General features: G+C 57.3%; 2 protein-coding genes across 11 annotated transcripts in view; both read right to left on the bottom strand.

Annotated features, from left to right (window-relative positions):
* Positions 1–2,572, bottom strand: part of Eppk1 (epiplakin 1) — a 31,683-nt gene extending 29,111 nt beyond the window's left edge. The window contains exon 1 of one of the 2 annotated variants that reach the window (XM_087183443.1): positions 2,304–2,572. The gene's annotated coding sequence lies outside the window, so the exon portion shown is untranslated. The remainder of the gene's footprint in view (positions 1–2,303) is intronic. The other variant, XM_087183438.1, reaches the window with a different exon arrangement.
* A 209-nt stretch (positions 2,573–2,781) lies between these two features.
* LOC101709785 (uncharacterized) overlaps positions 2,782–12,580 on the bottom strand; it is a 41,662-nt gene continuing 31,863 nt past the window's right edge. The window contains exons 1-14 of one of the 9 annotated variants that reach the window (XM_087183604.1): positions 8,084–9,065; positions 7,696–7,993; positions 7,506–7,628; positions 7,147–7,265; positions 6,912–7,071; positions 6,361–6,846; positions 6,041–6,193; positions 4,738–4,892; positions 4,500–4,659; positions 4,024–4,275; positions 3,589–3,822; positions 3,402–3,486; positions 3,153–3,295; positions 2,782–3,033 (exon numbers count right to left, since the gene is read on the bottom strand). In XM_087183604.1, the coding sequence (XP_087039730.1) occupies positions 2,788–3,033; positions 3,153–3,295; positions 3,402–3,486; positions 3,589–3,822; positions 4,024–4,275; positions 4,500–4,659; positions 4,738–4,892; positions 6,041–6,193; positions 6,361–6,846; positions 6,912–7,071; positions 7,147–7,265; positions 7,506–7,628; positions 7,696–7,947 (2,568 nt within the window). In that variant the 5' untranslated portion in view covers positions 7,948–7,993; positions 8,084–9,065 and the 3' untranslated portion in view covers positions 2,782–2,787. Of the gene's footprint in view, positions 3,034–3,152; positions 3,296–3,401; positions 3,487–3,588; positions 3,823–4,023; positions 4,276–4,499; positions 4,893–6,040; positions 6,194–6,360; positions 6,847–6,911; positions 7,072–7,146; positions 7,266–7,505; positions 7,629–7,695; positions 7,994–8,083; positions 9,066–12,580 lie in introns of those variants that run through there. The other 8 variants (XM_087183607.1, XM_021250665.2, XM_087183609.1 and 5 more) reach the window with 8 other exon arrangements.

Genomic DNA, 12,580 nt, shown 5'->3' with positions numbered 1-12,580 from the left:
ACACACACACCTTTGCAAAATCCTGCCTTTCCCTTTCCTTCATTTTGGAGCATCCTACTACAGACTCTTGGACATCATTGCTAAGACCAGGCAGATACCTTGACAGGGCCAACAGAGTCCATCTCCCACTGCCTTCTGGAGGAGTGGACAGAGCCGAGCCTCCAGGAAGTGGTGCAATCTTTCAGCTTTCCAAAAGGGGCATGGGATACCGTCCAGAGCAGTGGAGAGGATGCAGAGGACAGGAGACAGCCTGATGAGGACTCTTTCTAAGCAACCAAGCTTTGGGAACAGATCACAAAAGGCTTTGAGTGAGCAGCCGGACACTTTCGGGGCTCTTATCTTGATAGGTCCAGGAAGCATAGGCAATTCCACTGAGGGGGCCCAAGACCAGAAGAGTGAACCTCAAAATGGCTGGTCCATCTAAAGCACTTCCTCAAGAAGAGGCTCAGAGCATCCTGGAGGCTAGCTCTGGGGCACAGTGTGGCCATGGTAGACACAGCTGCCCAGACCTGCTTTCAGGGACCTGCCCCTGCCAACCCGCCTCCTCCTCCCTCAGTGAGGGCCATCTTGTCCCCCTTTCCTAATCACCTCTGCTTCAGACTCTACTTACTGAACCTGCCCAGGCACCTTTGGTGCCCATCTGTACAGCACTGCCTCTCAGGGCCTGTGAGCCTGAGGGCCTCATGCATGGTGCTGTTCAGCCCAGCTGGGTCAGGACAGATCACAGGCAGGAGGGCCACTGGGCTGTCTTAGGGCCAGATGCCCGTCCTCTGACCTCTGCCCAGGGACAAGTGTTGGTAGCCAGCTTGCTCCCCAGCAAAGGTGGAACACAGGGCATTGGGGCCACAGTGGGGCAGGGTCAGCCAGGAGGTAGGCATGGCCTTGGGTGGCTCTTGCCCTGGACATGGTTAGCCAGCTGGACAGGCCATGTACAGAAGGGCAACACTTGGATGAGAAACCAGAGAGCCAAGGTAAGCTTGGTCAGTGGCTCTAGTTCCCTGAACAAAGGAGATTTAGGGAGAAGCCTGCTGACCCAGGGAGCCTCAGCAGGAAATGGGGTGGGGGAATGGAAGGCTCCACTGTGAGTTCTAGTGTGTGAGGTTCAGCCTATGGCTGGCTGCACCATGCCCTGTTGGCTTGTGGGTGACCTTGAGGGTAGGAGTCTTGCCAGGCCTTGCCTCTTCCCAGGCCACCACCAGGATGTCTATCGCCTGTGGTGGGAGCCTGGCAAGGTGGCTGGACAGAGACAGACTAGGATGTTTAGGGGTGTCTGGAGTAGGATCTGCCAGGAAGCAGATAGATGGCCTGGGCAAAGATCAGTGTTTCGGGGGGCCGGGGGTTTAGCTCAGTGGTTCTGACGCCTGCCTTGAAAGCACAAGGTCCCGATTTCAATCCCCGGTACCAAAAAAACAAAAACAAAAAACACCCCAAAACAAAGATCAGTGTTCCAGAGAGTGGGTCACCAGCATAAGTGAGCTGTGTGTGTGACAAAGAGGCTGGTAGCCTTCAAGGACTGGGGTCAGGGGGTGGAGATTTCCCTGGCAAAAGGCACCTGAAGGAAAGCAGGCCCCTCCTGTTTCCCTGTAGGGTCCCACCTCAGATGCCCCCCAGGTGCCAAAGGGTGGGAAGGCCATTCCTGAGCTGGGTGGATACACATCACTTTGGTATGGGCCACCATCTGTCACCACACAAAAGGGTGGACCTCCATTCTGGTTGAGGACAAGGTGTCCCTGAAGTCAGGCCAGAACAGAACCAGGAGGCCAGGCTGATTCTGCCTCCCTGTGGACAGCTAGTAGACTTTACCCACCTGCACCTTGCCCAAGCAGACAGAAAGCAATGGCCCTCATAGGGGCTGGCATGATGAGTTGCTGGGGATATGGAGGCAGAGACCTTCCTGCCTCTCCTTCCCAGCGGCCCCTGATCCCAGACAGCAGGTAGCTCCTCCACAGGGAAGTTCCACCTCCCTACCCCAGAAATGCTGCCAGGAGCTTCTCTCTCAATTTGTTAGCCTAATTACCTCCTGCGTGGGTGCCCCGAGCAGCTCGGTAGATGCCTCCTTAACAAATGGAAGGCGAGTGGTCAACTGCCGGAGGAAAGGGACCTGCGGCCCACTTGGCAGTGCAAGCACCCATCCTGCCCAGAACCCCCGGGCCAGCAAGATCCCCGCCCCGGGCATGCCCAGGCCTGGGTCTCAACCTCTCCAACCGTAACCCGAGAGCTCAGAGTGCCCAGGACAGGAGACCGGCCAGGTAGAGACAGGAGCCCGGGCCAGTGCGCCCCTCCACCACGCCCCCAGCCAGGACCTCGGGCAGCGTAGGCCTCTGCCTCAGCTCCCGAAGAAGGTGTTTCGGTTTCGCAGATCCGCACCTGCCACAAGGCGCCGGCGTTGAGTCCGAAGTCCCTCCACTCCTCTGCTCTTCAGCTTCTCCAGGCCCCACGCCCCGCGCCTTTAAACCCCCTGCCTAGAGTCGTGGCGGCCCCGCCCTCCGTCAGGGGGCGGGGGCCGGGGCGGGGAGCAGGGTGGCGGTCAGGTGGGGCTGCAGGTGCCGGTTCTGGAACCTGGGGCTAGCTGGGCAGCCGGTGAACACCCCTCGGCGGCGAGGAGGGGCAGCGGAGTGTGGGACCCTGCCCGGCCCCTCCCACTTCGAGTCACTGTGGAGGAATGCGGGGCGAGGGCGCGAGGGTGGATCGAAGAGTGACCTGCGCCTGCCCCGACTGCCTTTGAGTGGACTTTGCAAGGGAAATGTGGACCTTCGGACTTGCAGTTTCGGTTCCCCACACTCGACTTTATTGCCTTTTATTGCCCGAGAGGCGTAAGCCAAGCACACTGAGGTTTGCTGTTCCCAGCCACTCCTCATCCATCCCTGTCCTTTGGGACCTGCTCAGCCCCCTAAGGATGATTCCACAAACTGCTTTCTGTCCAGTGTCTCCTGGGTCCTGGTGTCCTCCGGGCTTTTGCTCCTTGGGCCTCTCAGTGGCCTTGACCTTGGAAAGGCAGGGGTCTCTGTATGCCGAGCAGGTTAGCATTCCTGTCTGGGAGCGGTGGCCAGGCCTTACCCCCATGCCCAGCCGCTCCACCTGGTCTCAAGAGAAGGTCCCTTGTGCACAGAGGAGTACCTAACCCCCTCCCTGAAGCCCATCCCAACACCCACCTTCCGAGGCAGGGGTCTGCTGGAGGCACTGGGGATGGAGGCCCAGAGCCTCAGGGTGATGATATCCTGAGCCCTCCTGCTCTTCTGAGCCCCCGCACAGCACTGGAACCTCTCGTGGATCTTATGGCTGGTCCTCCCCTTTGCTGCCCAGAGATCCCATGTGGGGTGGGGGTCAGGGCTACGGTACATGCCCTTCACCCCTCCTGGGCAGGGCCTGAGGCTTACTTTAGCCCCCACCCTCCCCCTCACCTCGGCCTGGGTCATTCTTGACTAGAAATTCATCCAGAGCCACCCAGCCTCCTCCAACACGAACCATCAGGGCACCCCGAGCCACCTGCACAGACTCAGGAGGGTCAGGTCAGGCCTCCTGTGGGGTATGGGAACAGGTTCCGGGGCTCTACCCTAACACACACACACCCGTCCCACCCAAACTCACCTGTTCACCAAGGCTCCCTGGACTGTGGACCCATCTCTGGCAACCTGTGTGCTTGTTCCCATCTGTGTCCCCTGCTCTGGCCATGCTATGTGGCGGTAGCTGCTGGCCGTTAGGGAGCTCTGACACCAGCATGGTGATGACCTGGGATGTGGGCTCATGTCCCCCAGAGGTAGCCAGGCAGCCCAATCCATCCTTTCCCTGCTCATCAGATGCCAACACATTGTCAATGAGATCCTGCCGGGAAGAGTGGCAGTGTTAGCTGTGGCTTAAGGTGCGAGTAGACCCCAGGCCCCCTTCTTTCTTTGGCCAAGCCAGTGCAGATAGCATCCTTGCCAGGCCAAAAAATCCACGTATATGCCAGCCAAGTGAGGAAGTGTAAGCTGGCCAGGCCAAGACTCTGGTGTGCCCAGGGTGGGCAGTGTGCTGTCCCCTCACCTGCTCAGGGTGATCTTTGTCTTGCCAACTCCTCTCCCTGGTCTCCAACTTCCTGTGGTTCCAGCTCCCCTTGGTGGCCTCTGCCCGTGGAAGCCTCCAGCTCAGCTCTTCTAGGGACACCCCTAGGAGGCCAGCCTGGTCAGGGCCCCTCTGAGCTAGCACTTGCACTGGGACTGCAGTCCAGGGCTTCCACCTATCAGCCCCCAGGACTGCAGGAAGCACCTCCAGCCTCCAGCCCTGGGCATGTGCCACCTATGCAGTGAGGAGGGTTATGAGGGAATGGAGAGGGGTGAAAGTATCAGGATTTGAGTGAGGTGGGCCCCTGTACTCAACATTGCCCACAGCTTTACACATTGCTGCCTGAAGCCAGTGCCTCTGCCTGTGCTGCCCAGCATCCCCCTGTGGGTCATAGGGGCTCTCAGAGGACATGGGCTGAGGAGGGCCCAGGACACCTGAGAGCAGGGCATAATGCTGACCCTGGGCTGTTCCACAAAGTCACTGTGCAGGTGGGAGCTTCTGGTCATAGGCCCCACCTTGGTCCTGAGGGGCTCAGCCTGGCTCAATCCATGGGGGCATGTAAGCGGCTCCTCCAAGAGGTGACCTATGAGCAGCAGTGGCCCTTCCAGGTTGAGAGGCCTGGAGAGGAGACATGGCAGATGTGGGCCGTATGGAGGACCAGGGGAATAGGTGGGGAGTATCAAGTGATAAGCTGACCTCTCCCTGGGAGGGCAGGACATGGCAGCCTGGCTGCCTGGCAGGTTCATCAGCAGACTCAGGTGGCAGGTGCCCTCGAAGTTGATCCCTCCTTGCCATTCTGGGCCCCTCCACGGCCAAGACACCACTAAGGTCTGCTGTCCCCATGAGAACTCCTGCCAGCAGAACAGTTTGGTGACCTGTCTGTTCTCCAGGTGACATCACACTGGAGTAGGGCCACCAACGTCACTGGTATCCTTGAAACGGGGGACATTTGGACACAGACACGCACAGGAAGAAGATGCTATCAACAAGCCAGGGAAAGGTGGGCTCCAAACGCTTTCTGGGCCCGCAGGAGCACCCATCCACCTATACTTGAGCACAGGGAGTCTGTTCCTATAGGTTGAGCCTCCTGGTCTGTGGCAGCTGGTTACTGCCGCCCGGGAAACTAATCCAGTCCCAGTGGTGTGAAAAACACCAGCGGGTGGAGAGGACCTGAAACTCATGCAGCCCCCAGGCAAGCCCCTCTGTTCCCACCCTACAGATGTGACTGAGTCCCCTCTGGCATCAAGGTTGCATTAAACCCTGGAGAGAAGCCCTGTCTGTGTGGGGTTTTTTAATTTTAATTTTAATTTTTGGTACCGGGGGTTGAACTCAGGACCTTGCACTTGGGAGGCAGGCAGCGGAACCACTGAGCTAAATCCCCTGCCCAGTACTGTGATCTTAGTTGGCTAGAAAAGCTGGACAGTGTGCCCATATTCCTCAGCCCTCTCTGTTTCTCACCCTATCCCTTAGAAGCTGCACAGTGTGGCCCTTGTCTGGCACCTCCAGCCCTGACCCTGCTGGGAGAGCAGAGTGGCCATATCTTGGGGGACCAGAGGCTATTGGAAGCACAGGTCAACCCATGAAGTTGCTACCAGATTCCTCCAGCTGACCCAATGGCCCCACTTTGCTCCTTTCCCCTGCCATACCTTTTGGCTCACCAGCAGGCAGCAGCTCAACCTCAGGTCCCCTACTTGTTCAGCCTCCCTGTGGTCACCCCTTTTCTCTCAGGGAACTCTGAAAGGACTCTCCTCCATTCCACCCAGCACCTACAAGCCTGGGACCCAGCCACCCTCCGGCTTCAGTCCTTTCAGCCTTCAGTCCTGGCTCAGCCAGGCCACATGGAATCCATTGGGCTCCCATGTGGTCTTCAGCCCAGCATCCTGCTCCTGAGTTTCTGACCAGCACCCTCTCAGGGCTTCCAGCTTTACCTGTAGCACAGCTGGGGACAGTCACAACCATCTGAGAACCCATCTTTAGGTACAGCCTCACCCTCACCTACCAGGCCTGGCTGTACCCTTGAAGCCCCCAGGGTACTTGGTGGGAGGCACTGCTCCTGGATGGGCACCATGGGTGCTACTGCCTGGCCAGGGGCCTCTGCCTGCGATGCCAGCTGTTCAAGCCACTCTGACAGCTGGGCCAGTTGGACACTCAGCTGGGGGAAGAGACCAGAATTGTTCCAAGCACCCCAGCTGGGGACAGAGGGCCCTGAGGATGGACTCCCAGCCATCCCTGCTCCCCAGGGTGGAGGACTGTAATCCCCAAACTGGGCCAGGGATGGTAGGGCCCTCTTCTGGGGGTTGGAGGCAAGGAGATACATACCTCCTCCTGATCCTTGAGCCCTGGACCCTCTGAGGCTACCCCCTCCAGATCAAGCTGAGCCTCTAGGCCTGTTGGGGGTAAGAGCTCACAGGACCCTATCTTCTGGGCACATAGCAGCATCTGCCAAACTCGGACAGCACCAGACAAAGTCAGCTTCACACATTCCTGGAGTCCCTCTAACTGCTGGTTTACAATCCGAGCTTCATCCTCTGCAAAACATGCCAGGAGACAAGCCAGGACCAAGACATGGGCATTGGAGGGGCCCTTGAGGACCAGGCAGGGACAAAGGCATTGGAGGAACTTGGACTGGGGATCAGGAAGTATGAGGGGCTGGAGGAGGTTGAAGCCATCTTGGCAGGCTTGGTTGGCCCACCTGAGTGACCTGGCTGATGTCCACTCACCTGCAAGCAGTTCTGCCAGCCTCTGACCAGTCTCCAGTGCCCTCCCCAGGTCCTCAGCACATGCTGTAGCTCCCTTGCACACACGCTGTGAACATATCCCACTGAGCTCTGTGCCAGCCCACCAGCCCCCACCCTGGGCTTGGGTCATACCTGCAAGCACTGCATGACCCTCTCCTGGCCTGTAGGTCCCAGCTGGCCCTGTCCCAGCTCAGCCAGGAGCCGCTCACCCGGGCCCAGCCGTGCCAGGAGGGTCTCATGGGCTGCATCAAAGTTCTGTGCTGCTGGGACAAGCTGCTGCAGCACCCCCAACCTAGGGACCAAGATGGGTCAGTTGGCATCACTCTCCCTCCCCTGGGACCCTTCCACCCTCACCCTAGGGCCTCACCTGGTCTCTGCCCACTGCACCAAGCGGTGCCACTGTGCGCACAGCTTTGCCGGGCTCCCCGCTTCCCGCAGCCTTGGCTCTATCTGTGGTGCCCGCTCCTCCAGCAGGCACTGGAGCAGCTTTGGGGACATGAGGTTGGAGCTGGACACTGTGTTCTGGAAGCTCATGCCCCATCCTCCCATCTCTGCCTCCTTAAGGGGTTACTGGCCATGGGAATATGAACAGGTATCTGCATTCAGCCCATCCCTGGGGAATCTGTTGTGGTCCTGCTCCTGGTGGAGCAGTCTTGTGTGCTGGTGGCTTGACCTGAGGCTCAGGACTAGGTGCTGCCACCTGACTCTGTTCCCCACACCATCTACCTCCTGCTCCTGCAACTGGGCAGCAGCCACTGTGGCATCAGCAGCCAGAGGTCCCTGGGAGGCTTGCAGCTCCTCCATACCATCCAGCCAGCTTTGCAGTGTATTCAGGAGCTCAGGGGGTGCCTGCAAGATGGATAGGCTCAGCCTGCTGCCTCTCCACAGTGCCAGCCCCCAGGCTGCCTGGCCTCACCTGGGTTGGCTGCCTTCCTTGCTGACCAGGCCCCACCTCCACAGCCTCTGTCACCACAGTCTCTGTCACCACCGTCTCTGTCACTTCTGTCACCTGGATGGCATGGGTACCCCACCAGGCCCAGGAGACTCCTGGTGGGTGCAGGCCTTGGAGGTCTGCAGATGGGGTGGGGCCCTCTTGGGCCTTGGGGCCAGCCTTCAAGCGGCTTCTCCTTTCCCCCAGGCAGCCTAGCCTCGAGGCCCAGTTTCCCATGATGGACTCCAAGAGGGGGAGGGGGACCAGGACACCAAGGATAGCCCTGTTGGGGCAGAAGGATCCAGATCAGGGCCTGGGAGCCAAAGGCCTTCTTGTACCCCGCGCCCTGGGTACAGGCTGGGCGAGGACTTACCTTCCAGGGTTCTCTGCTGCTGGCCTCAGCCTGGGCAGCCTAGAGTGAGCCTGGGGGGCTGGAGGAGTCCAGCACCACTTCCACCCACGTCCAGCACCTGGGCTTCCCTCAGGCACTGTTCAGCCCGCTCTAGCTATCAGTCCAGCCAGTCTGGCCTCAACACTTTTCTTTCCTTCTTCCCGTTTCCTGGGAAACCCGTGCCTGGCCTCAGCCATGCTGTGGGGGAGGGGCTGGGAAAGGGGCTTCATTTGGAGCTTCTTGCGCCTCCCCTCAGTTCCCTGTACAGTGTGGGGTAAAAGGGGGGGGGGGTTCAAGGAGTTCACTCCCCACCCAGGCTCATCCAAGCCACCTTGCTGCTGTGGGGCTGAGCTCTGCCTGAGTAAGGTGCTGCCACAGTGGTCCCCAAGCCCAGCCTATGGATGGTCAGAGGAGGGAGGGACACTGCACACACTGCTGGGAGTGGGGGCTGGGGAGCCACAGAAGAGTTCTTCTCAGCCATGAAGACCCCAGGAACCTCTGGGTTTCATCTGCCTCTCGAGGGTGTGGTCCTTGATTCCTCTTCACCCTTCTCCAGCTGCCCCACCCAAGGCTTCCCCACACCCAGACAGCTCAGCCACACCTTTCTCCACTGGGCCCAGAAATGAACCTGCTCCTCCTCCAGCCTGAAGTCCCCTCCTTGAAGGCCTGCCAGACAAGGAGGTGGCAACACCCCATCAGAAGGTGTGGGAACTCCTAGGTCCCTGCTGTTCTGCAGGTTCATGGGGTGCTTTGTAGGCTGTGAGCTCTAGCATGGGCCCACCTACTGCCTTATCCTTCTACTCCCACCCCCACTGATTTTTCTCCCTAGGAGTAGACACTGTGACAAGCCAAGAGCCCACCTGTGTCTAACACTATGAAGGCTCTGGCCTCCCAAGAGTCATCCCTGTCTGGGGTGTGGACTGGCCTCTCAGCTGCTGACAGTCCTGAGAGTCCCAGGCCCAAAGCCAGCCCCACCCTCCCCACCCCTCCTTTGCCTATGACCCCCAGGCCTACCCCTGCCCAGGCTCATCAGTCATGAGTTGGTGTTGCTGTTGCCTTGGGAACTTTCCATCGGAAAATGTTGGGCGAGGTGGGGAGGCAGACAGGCCAGGGCAGGCTGCAGATGCACAGTGGGTGGATGGGTGGTGGACGCCTCTCCCGGGAGGGCTTGTCTGTCTCACACCCTGGGACGGCCCACCCTGTCCTACCTACTCAGCTCCCACCCCTGCGGGTGCCGGAGTATGTAGGTCTCCACAGGCCTCAGTGTGTCCCACCACAGGCTTGCCCACTCCTGACACCCAGACTTCAGCCCCATATGCACACCCAGATACTAAAATGGCTCTCTAGGGCCAGGGAGCTCCCACGACCAGTGGTACCATCTCCGCTCTGAGATTCTGCCTGGGCAGCAATGCCCCAGGCCCTTCTTCCCTCAAATCCTTGGAGAGGAAGTCAATACCCTCTGCCCTTTACTCTGGGCCTGTTTGCCTCACCAACCAAGGCCAGCCCAAATCTGATTTCTGCTTTAGCCTCTGCAAGGCAATGACTGAGAAGTGGATTTGTGAGGGCCCAGAAAAGCTGTGGGACCAACTCAGGGCCTTTCCCACATCTCCCACAGCCACTGGGCCATTAGCCAGCCCAGCCACTTTGCAGAGCCCATCCATCCTGGACAGGGACAGAAACAGACACCAGAAAGACCCTTCGCTGGACAGGGACAGTGATTCCCATTCAAGATGTGCCAGTTCTGTTGCCCTAAGGGCACTGATTGCCACTCCCCAGGCTCCTAACAGCTCAGCCAACCTTGAAGCTTCTCTTCATCATGGACTCCTGGGCCACTGCAAGTTAGTGAGCCAGGACCAGGAAGGAGCAGCACAGGCCCAAGATGCTCCACTCTCCTGCTCACGTGACTCATGAACATGTGACTTGTGGATTCTCTGAGCACTCTGGTGTGTGAGGTTTCTTCCTTGGGGGTGCTAAGAAGCTGAGAGAAAGGGGCCACACAGGAGAGTCTTGGGAGGACAGGCTCAGGTAGAGAACCTAGATGAGGATTTGGGGGGATGTATATCAAGACAAGTACTTTTTCCTTTGCCAGATACAAAGCTGAAATAGTAAACAAAACATGGCAAGAGTCACAGTTGTTACACATATAGTGCGAGTATCTTTGTGATAGAATAGCACAGAGAAACCTAACACTAATTCTAACATTATCTGTAACACAAACACTTACTGTAGTCCAAACACTACTGTTAGACCTAACCCTAAGGCTAGAAGTAACACAAGACCCAAAACATAAGTCTAATCCTACTCCTAGGCCTAAACCAAATCCAAAAACTAACCCTAACCCTACACCTAGGCCCAAAGCTACATCTAGCCGTAAACCTACCACTATCCTATTCCTATCCCTAGTTGTAATATAAGCCTAGATCTAGACCTCAGTGTAACCTTAAGCCTAACTCAAACCCTAACCAAAATCTAATACCCAAAACTAACCTGAAGGAGAACTATAGTCCCTAAATTAAACTTAACTCTAACCCCAGTCCTAACCCTAATGCAAAACCTACCCTAGTACTAACCCTAACACTAACCCTAACTCTAACCTGAACACCAACCCTAACCTGACCCCTAAACCTAACCCCAAACCCTAGACCTAACCCTAACTCTAACCCTAACTCTAATCCTAACCCTAGACTTAGCCCAAACCCTAGCCCTAGCCCCAACCCTAGCCCCAGCCCTAATCCTCCTGCAGCCAGGGTGGTTGGAACAGCTAGTTGGCAGATCCAGGGTGCTTTGGAATGGGCAGAACCTGAGCTTTGGCCAGCACCAGAAATCCAACACACACTGGGTTAAAAAGTAAAAGCAGAGAGCCTGCTCTGGCCTCCCAGCATGGGAAGTCTCAGATCTGCAGGGCTGCACTGATGATAAAGTCCACCAGTCTCTCTCCCTGAAATTCTAAGAAAATCAGATTAACTGTCACAATTCTGGCTATGTCATCTGAGGTTACAAGTTGAATTCTGTTCCCCTAAAGGCTGCATTCAAGTCCTAATTCCAAGACCTATAAGTGTGGCCTTATTTGGAAATGGGGTTTTGCAGATATCATCAAGTTAAGATGAAGTTATTAGAATAGGCCCTGATGCAATAGAACTGGTGTGCTCATGAGAGAATGGCACGCAAAGATAGAGACACAACAAGAGAAGCAGTGTGACCCCAAGGCAGAGGGTGAGAGCTGCAGCTGTGAGCAGAGGTCCACTGAGGTCAGCATGACCAAGGGCAAGACTGGAAAGGGCAGGGAGGGTTCAGCCTGGAGTGGAGGGACATGCCCCACCAACAACCTCAACTCAGCTTTCTGAGACCAGGACTGAGTGAGAACACATTTAGTGTCCCAAGTCCCCACTTGTGGTTCTTGCCTATGACAGCCCCAGGAGACTGACTACCCACATGCTGTGAGCCAATTACAGTGGCCAGTCCACAAGCTCATCCCTGGGACTCCCTGATACACCTGGCCTGCAGGTGGGGGCTCAGTTCCCAGCAAGGGCCAAGTGGGGCAAGTTCAAAGCTTACTCTCCGGGCCTCATAGCCATGCTGGCCAAAGATGAGAAGCCAGGAGTGGGAGCAAAGGACACTGTGACATGCTCATTGTGTCTCAAACCTCCCTTGCAAGTCTTTCATTTTCCTAGAAGGCAGACACAGCTCTGACGGGTGTCAGTGGGGTGAATCTAATGAGGGGAGTGAGTGGACCTGAGGGGCTGGGTGGGCTGCAGTGGAAGCATCGGAGTGTCCCTGAACCTCAGGGCCCCTGCCATGCACACCCACTGGGCCTGCATGGGAAGGTGCCCTCAGACAAGAGTGCCTGTGAATGCGAGTCCCCAGAGCACCCTGTGACAGCCCTGCCCAGCCTGGGGCAGAGACCCTGTGTCACTCTTCCTGGCCTCCTTCCTTCCTCCCTGCCCCCTTCCCCACTCCTCTACTGTCTTTCTGATCTCACTCCATAATCACTTTCACTGGAATCCTTGTCTCAGGCTCTGCTCCTGGTGAGCCCAGCCCAAGGCCAGGCCTCTTAGCCACATCGAAAGCTCAGGTGACACCCGGTACACAGGACGGCTCTCAGGAAGACACCTTCACCCTGGTCACACAGCACCTTGGCTAAAGCATGTCATCCAGCTGTAGAAGCTGCATCCAGACAGAAACAGGCACACAGTAGGTGTACAATCAATGTTGTATTAACGGGTCCAATCTAGGTGTGACAGCACCTGGGCAAAATGTCCTGTGCCAGCTTCGAGAGGGGTTCTTAGCCAGGTATGGTGGCACACACCCGTAATCTCAGCATTCAGGAGGCAGAGGCAGGAGGATTACTGCAAATTCAAGGCTAGCCTGAGCTACATAGTGAGTTGAAGCCCAACTTGAACTACTCAGTGAGACCCTGTCTCAAGGAAAAAAAAAAGGGGGGGGGGAGGTTCTTGACCTATGGCCCCTAGGGAAGGATCA

Source organism: Heterocephalus glaber, unplaced genomic scaffold (genome assembly GCF_053883595.1).
Source record: "Heterocephalus glaber isolate CG9 unplaced genomic scaffold, H.glaber_assembly_v1.0 deba00000281, whole genome shotgun sequence".
Taxonomy (NCBI): domain Eukaryota; kingdom Metazoa; phylum Chordata; class Mammalia; order Rodentia; family Bathyergidae; genus Heterocephalus; species Heterocephalus glaber.
Note: the sequence above shows the minus strand (reverse complement) of the source record. Positions and strands in the feature narration are given on the sequence as shown.